The sequence below is a fragment of the Styela clava genome, chromosome 3 (assembly GCF_964204865.1).
Source record: "Styela clava chromosome 3, kaStyClav1.hap1.2, whole genome shotgun sequence".
NCBI classification, from domain to species: domain Eukaryota; kingdom Metazoa; phylum Chordata; class Ascidiacea; order Stolidobranchia; family Styelidae; genus Styela; species Styela clava.
The window spans coordinates 5,203,419-5,216,534 of NC_135252.1; the positions used below are offsets into that span (position 1 = coordinate 5,203,419).

General features: G+C 36.4%; 1 protein-coding gene across 1 annotated transcript; it reads right to left on the reverse strand.

The window, feature by feature from the left end:
- Positions 1 to 5,137: 5,137 nt before the first annotated feature.
- Positions 5,138 to 9,660, reverse strand: LOC120342127 (retinal rod rhodopsin-sensitive cGMP 3',5'-cyclic phosphodiesterase subunit delta-like). The gene is made up of 5 exons (XM_039410820.2): positions 9,214 to 9,660; positions 8,621 to 8,709; positions 8,126 to 8,251; positions 7,376 to 7,481; positions 5,138 to 6,580 (listed from the first exon to the last, which is right to left on the reverse strand). The coding sequence occupies exons 1-5, from the start codon at positions 9,255 to 9,257 to the stop codon at positions 6,499 to 6,501; spliced, it is 447 nt and encodes a 148-aa protein (XP_039266754.1). The 5' UTR covers positions 9,258 to 9,660; the 3' UTR covers positions 5,138 to 6,498.
- Between the last annotated feature and the right edge of the window lie 3,456 nt (positions 9,661 to 13,116).

Sequence of the window (13,116 nt, forward strand, 5' to 3'; positions counted from 1 at the left end):
GAAATGTTATTCCAGTTTCATTCCCGTAAGAGTTGATGCTTGTGGTTCAGTAAATCACAGACAGTATATTTTCACCAACAATAAGAAAGTAGGCTTTGCATTGTTTCGTTCATGTGGGATACACTATACCTTCCGAAAGTCGTGAAGTGGGAAGTCGTTTTTTAACGCGAAACAGAAATATGACTAATATTGTTTATATATATCACATTTATTTATTGAATTCAAGCTATGTCGAGCACGAGACTATTCCAGATAAATGTTTTGGCAAATGTCTTTATACTCTTAATAAAAAGGCTGAAACCTTTTCTATCAACTTCTAAGTTCATCCTTCATTGTCACAAATTTCAATCGCATTATTGTGCTATTGTGAATGTGCCTTCACTAAAAATTTGTCGTTGATATTATACCGTATTTATCTTATAATATATGCTGTGTACGTAGAATGCGAAGTTCTTAACTATTTCTGTCAGGCGTGATTGTATAAAGACGTAGACGTAGTATTGTATAAAACTTTAGAGATAAAGGATCGTAGAATCACAGACCCATTTTCTGCCATTGATTCAATTTAAATCTCTGTGTAAAACTATCTAAACATCCCCCTCAAATATAAAACATCATTGCCGTCAAATATGACGTGGTGCAAAAACCCAAGTACGAACTACCTATTCCACCTATATGTAAACTGTGTATTGCATCGGTCTAAAATCTGAATAAATGCAATTTCCGCACCCTGTATTTTTAGCGTCTGTAATTTTTTTTGTTCAGTCCGTCTTCCAATTAATTATAATTGATCTGGATTTGCGTCATTTCCGGCTATTTCAAAATGCAAACGTATCTATTCTTTGATTTATGATTGCATAGTTCGGCATGGTGCGTCTAACAAATGACGTGATGCAAGCGTTTGTGAATATACTCAACGCAAATCAAACCAATTACTAATTGGATTTGTATTTTCTGCAATAAATCCAACTACAAAAGCTTAATCAAACATTTTTATACATAACCTAGACTAGAATACATGATCATACATCCTCAAGTCTATTAGTTTCGCAAAAATTCTGTCTGGACGGTGCGGCACTGAAGATTGTCAGATATGATACAAGATCCACGCCCAATAAAATAAAATTTACATACATAGAAAGGAGTGAAGATAAATGCATCCACATAAGTTTGCCAGAAAAGACCAGTGGGAGTATCTCGCGATTTTAAAGTTAGCACGAGACAATGTCAAAGTTCTATACCAGATATTATTGATTTGGAATAATCCCATGCATGAATTACGCGCTGATTTTATTCATATGTTATCCTGTGTTTCAAAGGCTGTAAGAATTTTATAAAAATGCTGACTATTGCGCATAATTTTACCGCACTGAACGCGTGCTTTCTTCAACATAAACTGTAACTCAATTCAACGTCTGTTTTGTTTGCCACTCCACTTTCAGTGTCCTTTGAGTTTTGCATTTCATTGTTAGGTGTCGCCAACAAATTTTAGTATAGGTATTCATCTTTTTGAAGGTGTCAACCATCTGATGGCTACTAGTCAACTCATACATTCTTCGCATACAAATTTATAACTTTCGAACGATTAATGTCAGCTATTTGCTTACCTGATCTGTACTGTTGCACGGCTGTGGTTCACCATGTGATTAGGACATCTTATCGGCTTTCTGTCTAAACTAAATATCCTATGCTCTTGCCCCAACTTTGGCAATTTTATAGTTTTGTTTATTGCTGTTTTGACAATCAATACTTTATAGTGCATCACTGATATTCTGCCTTCATGAATGGACGACAGCTTGACGTTGGACTTGTTTTTCCAGCCTGCTGGAGAAATGTCAGATGATAAATCACTTGACAATTTTTTCGAAAAATAAGATGCTCCTGAAATGAAAAAAAAACATGCATTGCAATGCTTATATGCAAAATCAGAGCTCTGTGTAGAACGTTGTGACCGTAGTTCATATACGGTCACTGTGGTGACAGCATATTTGCATCCGTAAATTGCGGTTAGGGCATTTGCACCCGCATACTGTTGTACCTACCAACATTTGTATCAACAGATTTTTGCACCCATATATATAGGGTTACCATATTTTTGTGACTTCAAAGCGGGACGCCTCCAAAGACAACGACCCCTTGTGAGCTGTGATTTTTTTAATTTACATTTCTCGATTTTACTACATAGGCCTACATTTAAAGCCATCCCGGCTGTACTCATTGACCATATTGCTATCGAGATTTCATGCGCATATTCTCTGTCTGAATATCGGGTTCAGTTCGAAAAATAGAAAGGAATTGACGCTAACGATACTGGTACAAATAATTCGAATTTAGATTTTTTTATGTACAGCAAAAGGAAGAAAGATAGCCTGCCGTTTTCAAGAATTGAGAATTTACTTATTTCCCCCCAAGCATGCTTTTCCGTAGATAACGCCTTCGTCAAAAAGACGTTGTTCAAAGTTACATTCACGTAAACGTCAGAACAAGACCAATTAGTGTTGATTTTACATGTGATAGGGGAAAATGGGTCACGTTGGGACATGGGGCACGGTGGAAAATCAGCTCTCACACTAATCCTATAGTCCACTGCTATCCGCTTTAGTCCACTGTAAATGTCCACTGCGAGTGGATGCGCCTTCCGAATTTCGTCGTGTGATGGTCTAAAAATAGTTGTTTCCTATGGGGAACAATGGACCGGGTTTCAGTGGGACATGCTCTACAGGGCACAATTTGACAATGTTTGATACAATAAATGCTTAGAGACCTAGGCATACTTTATATTTTGTGTAATATTATGGTATATTTCGACCCATAGCCCAATATGAAATATATTCGAGAATCAAAAATATTTCCAGATTTAGATTCGAGAAAGGAAATAAATTAATTTGTTTGCGAAATTTTTTGTTGAAATATCTGAAATATTTCGGTTGAACCTTACAGGATTTACATATTTATCCCGGGGGAGAAGAAAGCCAATAAGACGGCTTATCCATATGGCGAACCACGCCTCTCGTCCGGTTACCATTCCAAGTCGGGTATGAGATTAGTTATATTGTTTGTTTTCGGAAGCATGAACTTGGTGGTGGAGGAAGCCGTAACCGACCAGCGGTTACGTGAACCACCCAACGACGGCGAGGAGTCCAGCAATCCTCTTGCACATAACCATCCCTGCATGGGATTCGAACACATGCAGAGTAATTAGAGGTGCGGTGGCGAACGTATTCCTAACGCTTAGCCCGTTGAGCCACACCGCCGCGCGGTGATTTTAAACATCTCAAATCTTCAAATTTGAAGTCTCCATGTTCTTTGGAGTTAGACGATTATGCTAATTAATTGCTCATTTTTAAGGGCATACTTCGTTGAATTTTAACAGAATGACCCTATGTGCCCCAGGGTCTGTCCGAATGTGCCCCACAAGTGGGGTACAGTGGGACAATTGACAAACATTTTTCAAAACATTTTGGTGATAAGATGTGTGTCGCAAGGGAATTTCTTAGTCGCTTAATAAAAAACTACATTTACCCCTCACTGCATGAGTCCCGCAAAGTTAAGTGAAGGTACAGATTAAACGGCTCAAAATCTGCATAGGGAAAAAAGTGTCCCAACCTTCCCCACTTTCCCCTACGTTACGGGAAACAACGAAACAAACAAAATAACGCATTCACCTCCAGCAAGTGGGCTAGCGCTGCGCTGCACAGCAACAACAGTAACGAGAACATGTTCGTGTATTATGGTGGACGGCTGGACGCAACACGCTAAAAACGGGACTGTTCCGCCTAAAGCGGGACGTATGGTAAGCCTACATATATATATTGATTGCACCTGCGAACATTTGCACTCATGTACATATGCACCCATGTACATTTTCGCTCTAGACATTTGCATTGACGTGCATTTGCGCCAGGGACATTTGTACCCACGGGCTTTGCATCCATATACATTTGGACCGAAGGTTATTTGCATTTATGTACATCTGCCCCCATGGACATTTGCACTCAAGGCTGTGATAAAACTTCATCGGACCAGAAAACACGAGGTCATAATTCCCGTTACTTGTCGCTAGACTACTATCCTGTTTTTTTATATTAACGGGTCTACGATGAAAAAGATTTAATGGGTCGGACTACTATCCTGTTTTTTTATATTAACGGGTCTACGATGAAAAAGATTTAATGGGTCGGAAAATTATCCAGTTAATTGCTACAAAGTCGAATCTCAATGCAGCGCAATCCTCCGTGTTTTTTTATATGATAAATCGAGTAAATGGCGGAGTTACTGGAGCGCAGAAAAAGTGGCTAGTATGAACCAATTGACAGGGCCTATTATGCAGTTATTATGCTACCGTGTGTTCATGCAATGACCATTTTATAGGCCGGAATTAATACGTTGTGTTCCTATAAACGAAAAAATTGTTGGGGGGAAAGGGGCAGATACGTCCGCTCCTAAACTAAGACACATAAATATCTACTGCTGTCTTGGTCTTGAAAAAAATCCGTCTGCCACCTGGTTTTGTGGAACTTTGTCTCTTCTAACGAGGAACAAAGTTTTATAATACTAGCATGCTCATTTCTATTCACGATTGAGAGTCACGGCTTCTTTTGCCCTGAGAGCTCCAACAACCTTGGACACAAATTTCATTATTATTCCAGTACCCTTTTACGGCATCGAAAGCTATACATGATTGTGGTGTAACAAATATTTATGGTGATAGACGAGTACGTTAACGACGTCAAGTAACTATCTCAATGTAAGATAATTACTAATTGTGTCGTAGGTGCTCTGGTCTCATGCCCATTTCGCAGTTAAAACACATCAGTGCGTCGAAGATTTCATCTAATATAGACGCATATTGCGCACCCGTCACACAATCGAATGGATTTTAAAAATGGAAACGATCGCCATACCATTTTACCAAGACGGCGTTATTCGTTCCTTTTCCATCCGATGAACCAGAAACCTCGCAGGTTGCACAACAGTGACCAAGCTACCCGTAAATATTTCCGGAGTCTTGTCGCAAATAGGAAAAGAACATGAACACCTTTTTACATAATTATGAACTATGTATATTGTATTCTTTATCAGGGAATACATTGTCCTGCCCGTGCCTTGACAAGAAACAATTGAAAATAAACAATCGTGAAGAGCTGTTTGCAGTATATTGTTCTTCGTACACAACTTATATTATTTACCATACTATAAAATATCGAATTTTTTCGGGATCAGGAATACTGACTCATCTATTCCAAAGATTTCGCTCTTACGGTGCTTAAAATGACAATCAATAACCTTTACTTTGGTTAACTGTATATAAATTGACAGCACTGCAGTTAAAACTAATAAAACGTATACCATGCTACCTAATAATGATAGAGGCAAACGCTTTGACACAGGGAGCCAACAGTACTTGAAAATGTATAAAACAAAAAAATCTATTTATTCATTTGCTTAATTAGCAAAAAGTAATATATTACTTGAAAACATTGTACTTTTTACATTAATATGTTATAATTTGAGATGCAATCGATTAAAAATACCAAATCGACATTGAGTCTTCACCGCCTTGGGTGCTAAATCACGAAACAACTATCACATTAGAACAAGGTCCCTTCCCGGACAGGTGCATTTTTACAGAATTCACACACACACACTTGTGAGAAACACTGGTTACAAAAACTTAAAATACAAAAAATGTCTGTACAATATTTAGCACCCGCTTTTTGTCTTGAATTGGTAAAATTGTAGACATATGAAAGTGCATAAGATAGAAATAATATATTAAAACAAGTTGCAATTGTACAATCGCCACAGTTGCATCTTGGAAATATCTAATTGATGACAAAACTGCTGGTCAGATGTACCCTTTACCATTAATAAGTAAAATTTGTTAGAATAAACTTAAAAAATGAATTCCTTGGCAACAAATAAAAAGCCTCAATTCAGCTTTATAGATAGAGACTCAGTAACACATAAACAAATAAAAATTTGAACTCTCTCACGTTTTGATTTAAAACATCACATACGAATGATGATAGGATTACAGATTAATTTTTGGTACTCCCGTAGTATGTGAACAAAGATGACGAACACCAGAACGTAGTATGTGTACCAGGTTAGGGGTTGGCCATAATTTTATTCCAATTTACCTTATGTGACTCCCAAGGGATCCCTGTAGTATTCGTACCTGAAAATATAGCCTAACCATAACCTGGTACACATACTACGGTTCAGTGTCCGCCACCTTGGTTCACATACTTCGGGAGTACCTAATTTTTAATATCATAAATGAAACTAACAGTGAATATCTAGACTGAGTGAATCTAACATCTATTTAGCTATTGCAGTGCTTAGTCAAATGCGCTTAAAAATTAAATTCGTAGATTCCATTTGATTTTGCATAGTCATTCCCTGTAACTTTGATAATTCACTCAATGTTGTGATTTTTTGACCATTCGTAGTAATAAGGTAAGTGTGAATATTCAGTTGCAGGGGAAGCTGACATTACACATAAAATACTCGAACACGTGATTGACTCACAAGAAGATCTTCATCATAAAAGTTGGTTTCTATAATAACATTTCCGCTGAAAAAATAAAAGCAAAATCATGTAAAGAGAATATGATAATCGATAGCTAGGATCAAGCAAATACGTAACATCCACAGAAATCTCAAGCAACAATAGAGCTGGATTGTAGTGACTATGATGCGGTTAAAATACTATTGAAAAATGCAAATATTTCAGACTGTAATGCTCTTCCAAACCCATTTAAAACCACAGAAAGATTGCCGCACCATTTTGGCAGTTCATAACAATGCAAAGCGCGCTTTTGAGTAAATGGACTACCAGAATTGCCTCAGTCCTGATATGAATGGTGCATGTGAAAGCATGAAAGTACACAATACCAACAAAAGATTATAAGTAAATTTGCAACAGCAACTTTCTCATTGATGCCAAATTTTTTTAAATAGCTATGACCCATGGTCTTCTTTTCTACAATAAAAATATAATTTTCAACCCATTTATCAGAAAGGGAAGTGTGTGTACCAATATGAAAGTAACCAATTTTGTTCGCTTACTTCACATCAAGTTATGTAAAGAGACTGAAAGTTATAGGCAGGGGGTATATTCACATGGCTAAATAGAACTAAAATAAGAAAAACCGGAATAAAATTATGGCCTAACCCTAACCGGATACACAAATACGGGAGTACCTTTGGGGTTGAATGTCTGCACTGGATAAAATGAAAGAGCAAACATCACATCCTGAAACATAACTATTTTCTATATAGTTCAGCATATGCATCCAATTCATTAAATTGATATTATTTGTACATTGAGTATTTCCAAAGAGCGGAACAAAACTTGTTAAGATGTTACCTTAAAGCACTAGCAGGCATCATTTGCCCCTGTGGTGCAGCTTCAATTGTCGACTGCCATGTATTTGTTGAATCAGGAATCACAAATCCAAATTGGAAATACCATTCTGCAATATAATGAATTATGATTCATACATTATCAAATACCACATTATAAAACTATTAAACAGTGGAAGATAAAGAAGATATAAACTTTGTTAGGCAGGTATGGTTCGATAATACAGTTGTTAGTACAAGAATTGGAGCTCCAGAAGTACGTGTATGGAGGTAACTAATTTTGTTCGCCTAATTTACATCAAGTTGTATAAAGGGACTGCAAGCTATGGGCAGGGGGTATTTTTACTTGGCTAACACAACAGGCCCCAGACTCGTAATAGAACTAAAATGATGAAAATCAGAATAAAATTATGGCCTAACCCTAACCTGGTACACACACTACGGGAACCAGTATCCAAGAATTTAACAAGAACATATTAGAAAATTATACCTATTCATACTCTTGCAAAATGAATATGTGATTAATTAGGAAGTTCAGAATAAATTAGTTACTATTCCATAAAACGCATGTATACTCAAAATGCTAAAAATCCCTCATTGAGTAGTCAGTTAGAGAGGTTGAGGTTTCTCAGTAAAGGGTCATCCACTCAACAGAACACGGTGAGTAACAACAATGTGTTTCACAATAAGTGATTGACTTAAAATGCCAATACTAGTTCAGAATTACTAAAAACAAAAATGTAGCAAAATATACCTTCAAGTACTCTTCCTTTGAAAATTATTTTTTGTTCCAGTCTGAATTTTTCCATAGACTCTTTTGAGGAAAAATTGATTTCTCTTGACACAGCTTTGCATTTCAATATTTTTTTAGGTACTCGAGCTAAAAATAATATTGATAAACAAATATAACAGAGGATGTGAGGCCACATATTTACACAGCTAATTTTGAGCATAAATGACCCAATAAATTTTAATGACAACATCAAATTTTAAAGCCGCTCACCATGAACATCACTGCCAAAAAGTAACAAAAAAAATAGGCTGAGGTCTGCTAATCAATTTGTTTTTGTCTTGTGGTAGCCTTATATTTTGAAAACTGGACTGGAATTTCTTTTTCAACATTTGCTGTGGTGGCATAATGAACTTTTATCATCTATGATAATTGACCCAACTTAATACATATATTGCGCAATACAGATGGGGAAAAAATATTTCATCAATATTTTACCAATTCTGCAAACCATGTTACCTTCGTGCTCCTGCTCTGGCTTTGACAAATCTTCGCTGCCCTGCCATAAAACTCGGCCAGAACTGGCATCGCGCAAATTCATCCAATTTCTATAAATAAAAAGTTGAAAATTGATACATGAATCTTGAATAAATAAATATTTAAATACACAGAAGATTGTAGCATAGATTTTTTACAGACAGACAGTTATGATAATTCATATTTGTGTGCTATTTCTGTATTTAGTGCTGTTTACAGTCTGTGAATATTTACCTACAGCTCTTAAATAATATTTGCTGAATTCAGTTCCCTAAGTTATTTGAACAAAGTAATCAATAACAGTAAAAAAGGAAAACAGAAAAATACTAAATCAAGATAATTTTCTCATAGAAAGCTCAATGTTGAGAATCAAGACGGATCATGAATAACCACAGCAGTGATTTGAAATATATAAAACATCAAAACCTGCAGTAAAATATTTCAAAACATATGCAAATATCATAAAGTACGGTACTGTATTACAATGAAACATTACAATTCCATTTTTATTTCGATCATCCAATGTATTTCAATCATTTAAGACTGCCTAATGTAAATATTGAACAAAAACTTACAGTTGAAAACCTTCCAATATATTTTTGGCCTTTTCTGTAGTCATATTTGTAATCCAGGTATTAAATTACCACGTACTAAGCTAATTTTGTCACTCGAATAACTCAAGTCCAGTAGTTCAAGCCTTTGTTGCAGATATACGGTAACTGGACAAGTAATTACAGTTTCAGAATACGGTACCTAATTACAAATGCTGTAATGTGACTATGTCATTATGTGTAGTGAAGATAATGCCATCCTACTAATACATATCCCAGTGCCCGTATTCAGTTATTTGTGCTAACATGACTAAGCATTTCTTGTATATATATATTCTATATATTGTTATTAAGAGTAGTGAAGATAATGCCATCCTACTAATACATATCCTAGTGAAGTGCCCTTATTTGTGGCTACAGAACTAACTTCACTACTTGCTAGTATAGATATAGACACTGCAATACAGCAGAACGAGCCCTTGGTTGCTATTTACTGTTAGACTGTAGAGCGATATACCCCAGGCAGTCAGACGAAACTCGAAAAGGCATCGCACAATGAGGCAAGATGGCGTCTTACTGACTGTCTCTCACAGTACACATTTTATAATGTGTAGGCCACGTTCAAACGATCGATAACTGACAGAAAAACGTTGCATACTGGTATGCAGTTTTCGGTATTGATAAATGGTGTCGAAGCGAATTCGATCGCTAGTAGATTAACATACAAATAGGGGATTATATCGAAACGCAATAATCCCCTATGCCTGTCACATTTCTGGCAAAGATTTGCTGTTGTCATGTTCCTGTGTTCGGTCGATATATATGAACATTTACAGTGAAATTTATCCTGAACATTCGTGAGCAAAGTGAAATTTGGTTTTCTTAAAGAGTACTCGAGCAAAAATTCAAAGTTACCAACAACAAAACCAATTAATCCAAAAAAAAATCCACGAAATTCAATATACCCATGAAGTCGAGAAGTCTACTCAAAATGTGCAAGCCTTCAAACTTGCTCGTGCTGTCACAATCATCATTGGCCAAACGTAAATTTCTACCAGATAAAGCAGGGCTCCCCAAACTTTTGAGCTCGCGGCCCCTTTTAATATAGTAAAATTTTTCGCGGCCCTTGTCCACGTTAAATAATGCCAAACAGTTCGAATTATGCCTTTTTGATGTTTTATTGGCAGAGCTAATTCTCAACTTTAACATGTCTACTCAATAACAAAAACAAGCATATATTTATTCAGATTAACGTTTCTCAATTATTCAGTGTAATGGGTACGAATGCTTTTTGCTGCATAGCAAGGCTCAATGTATGTTTATACAGGCCTAAATGATGAATTACGTTGTATGGCTACTGACGGCATGGTCCTTATCTCGAATTGTTCACTCTAATTGATCAAACTTAGCATAAGGCAGCATTTTGTTCGACGCCAAATTATCAGGGAAAAAACTCATGGCGCACCTACACGAAAAATATACTGCCTCGAAACAAAACACAATTTTGTCATCGTTAATATGAACTAAATGTCTTTTGAGGTTTTTAATCATGTAAGCCCGATGAATAAAGGCAAAAAGTTAACGTTTCTTTTTTATCACTGCCTGGTTGCAGCATGTAGGGTTCATCTCTTATATTACGTAACAATAGACCCTACGTACAGAAAGTAAACACATAGAACGGCAAAATGACTTTGATCCATAAACACGTCATTTGAAACAATTAAACATTTAGAATAAATATGATATGTAATATGTTTCGAGGCGCACTCAGCAAATCGTCTTCGGAAACCGCTAGCATAACGATTAGAGCCGTCATTGTTATGCAAACCGCAAATCGGGTTTCACGATCAGAATATGCATTGTTATGCAAGCGCCATCATTCTACCGTGTTTCCCCGAAGATAAGACCAAGGTTGAATTTTAAAAAGATTTCAATATAAGAGCTCGGCTTCAAAAAGGACTTAGTCGATAGCGCGAATTTTTTTTTTTTTTTGACTCAATCTCGTGGAAGTGCGTCGTTTTAATTTTGCTAGGACGTCGCAAAATTTCGTGATTCGTGAACCTTTCAAAAACCCATATCTTCTACTTTCACTGGAAAAAAGAAAGATTAAATCGATCCTACCTGTGATGTTGCTATAATAGGAATGTTTTATTCTGGAAATTCGGTTTTCTGTAGATAAAGATTATTTGTCCTTGGTTCCAAAAGCATTGCGCACTCCCAACTTCTTTGCGATTTCGTATTTATATAAAGCAGCCTTTTCTACCAAGGCCCATTAATTGCGATTTCACTGACTGTCGTTAAGTTTTGTTTAATCGTTTATATGAGCATATTTTTGAAGGGCGTCACAATACAATGAAGTTCGAGAACCACTGCGTCCCAGTCGATAGCAAGAAATATTTTCTACTTTTTTAAATGGGTAAAAGTCTATATGTAGCAGGTATTTAAAATAAAAACGTGCTATTTATAAGTAAATGGAAATAGGTATTCATATTTTGCATATATATATAATAAAAAAATCTCATTATTCTGTATCCCAAAAATAAGCCCTAGTGTTATTTTCGAAAGAAAATTGGAGACAGTGTCTTATTTTTGGAAAAACACGGTATTATGATGATGTATTCACTCGGAATCGTGAAATCTTTGTTTTACACTATTTGTATAATAATTGTATTTCGAATCAAGAGTCTGAAAAAAGTACAATAGTCAATATATATGGTATTTTGTGTAAAATTGGTGTTCTCTTTGCGGCCCCTAAAATTCGTTTCGCGGCCCCTAGTTTGGGAAGCCCTGAGATAAAGCACTAGTGTCGACATGATCTTTTAATAACAACAAATCGGTATGTAGGAAATATCCATGTCGAAGGACAGGGCCGGATTTAGAGTTTTTTTAGACAATGGAAGTCCTGGGTCAATGTTGTTTATTCCCATAAACCCAAATCATACCAAGATCATAAATAGGTTATACATCTGAGAAAAGATATACGAAGAGTGTGCAGCATAAGTCTGGGTATCTAAATTCCAATACAATACAAAATTCAATCGGATACAACAATGCAAACGCGACGCGCATGGTATTTCGGCGGCCATGATCGTCGAAATAGATATTCACGTTGGGGACTCTACCAGAGTTCGGATCCTTTTCTTTTTGCAAACTTTCTACCATTCAATAGTTTTGTAGGCTCTTTTCTTCTGATTTTGAGTGTGGAAAGTTGCTATCCGAGACCGCTCACCAAATTTTTGAAAAAGGCCTATTTGACATAGGCCTAGGCCTAAGACATCCTTCAGCTGGCGCAATGTCTCAATTTACATGGTGGCAGCGGTGTCTGAAATTCGCTTACTGTCGATCAGGAGCATTCAAGAAATGGAAGAGCCAGATCAAATATTTTCATGAGCCAGCGGACCTAAAGGAAGAACAAAATCCCATAATCTCATATTGCAGGTGCTGAAATGATAGTGAGACTGAAGACGAAGATGACTACAGAAGATGGCTGAATACTAGGGCTGGGAATTTCAGGGAAAACACTTTAACCGTTAACCGGGTAAATTAACCGGTTAACCGCCGCGTGACGTTTGACGTAATAATCTATAATTTCTGCCTGTTACGTCTCAATGCTTATAAAGCAATTTCGCGTGTTCTTATCCCGGTATCGCTTATTAAAATTATTCACGAATCGAGATAGTTTCATGATTACTCTGCTGCACGAGATAGGCAGCGTGGTTCGGGCATGTGGAAGTATTTTAGAATACCTGATTCCGTTGTTAAACGTCATTTATGTCACAAATTATCAGTGTTCGATGTGCAAATTTTACTTCGGAGTATATATCATATAAAGAAAAACGCCATCAACTGCGCACTTGTTGTATGACATTGAATATCCGATTTTGCAATGAAATCGTAAACACTATTTCGAAATCGACCGAAAACTGA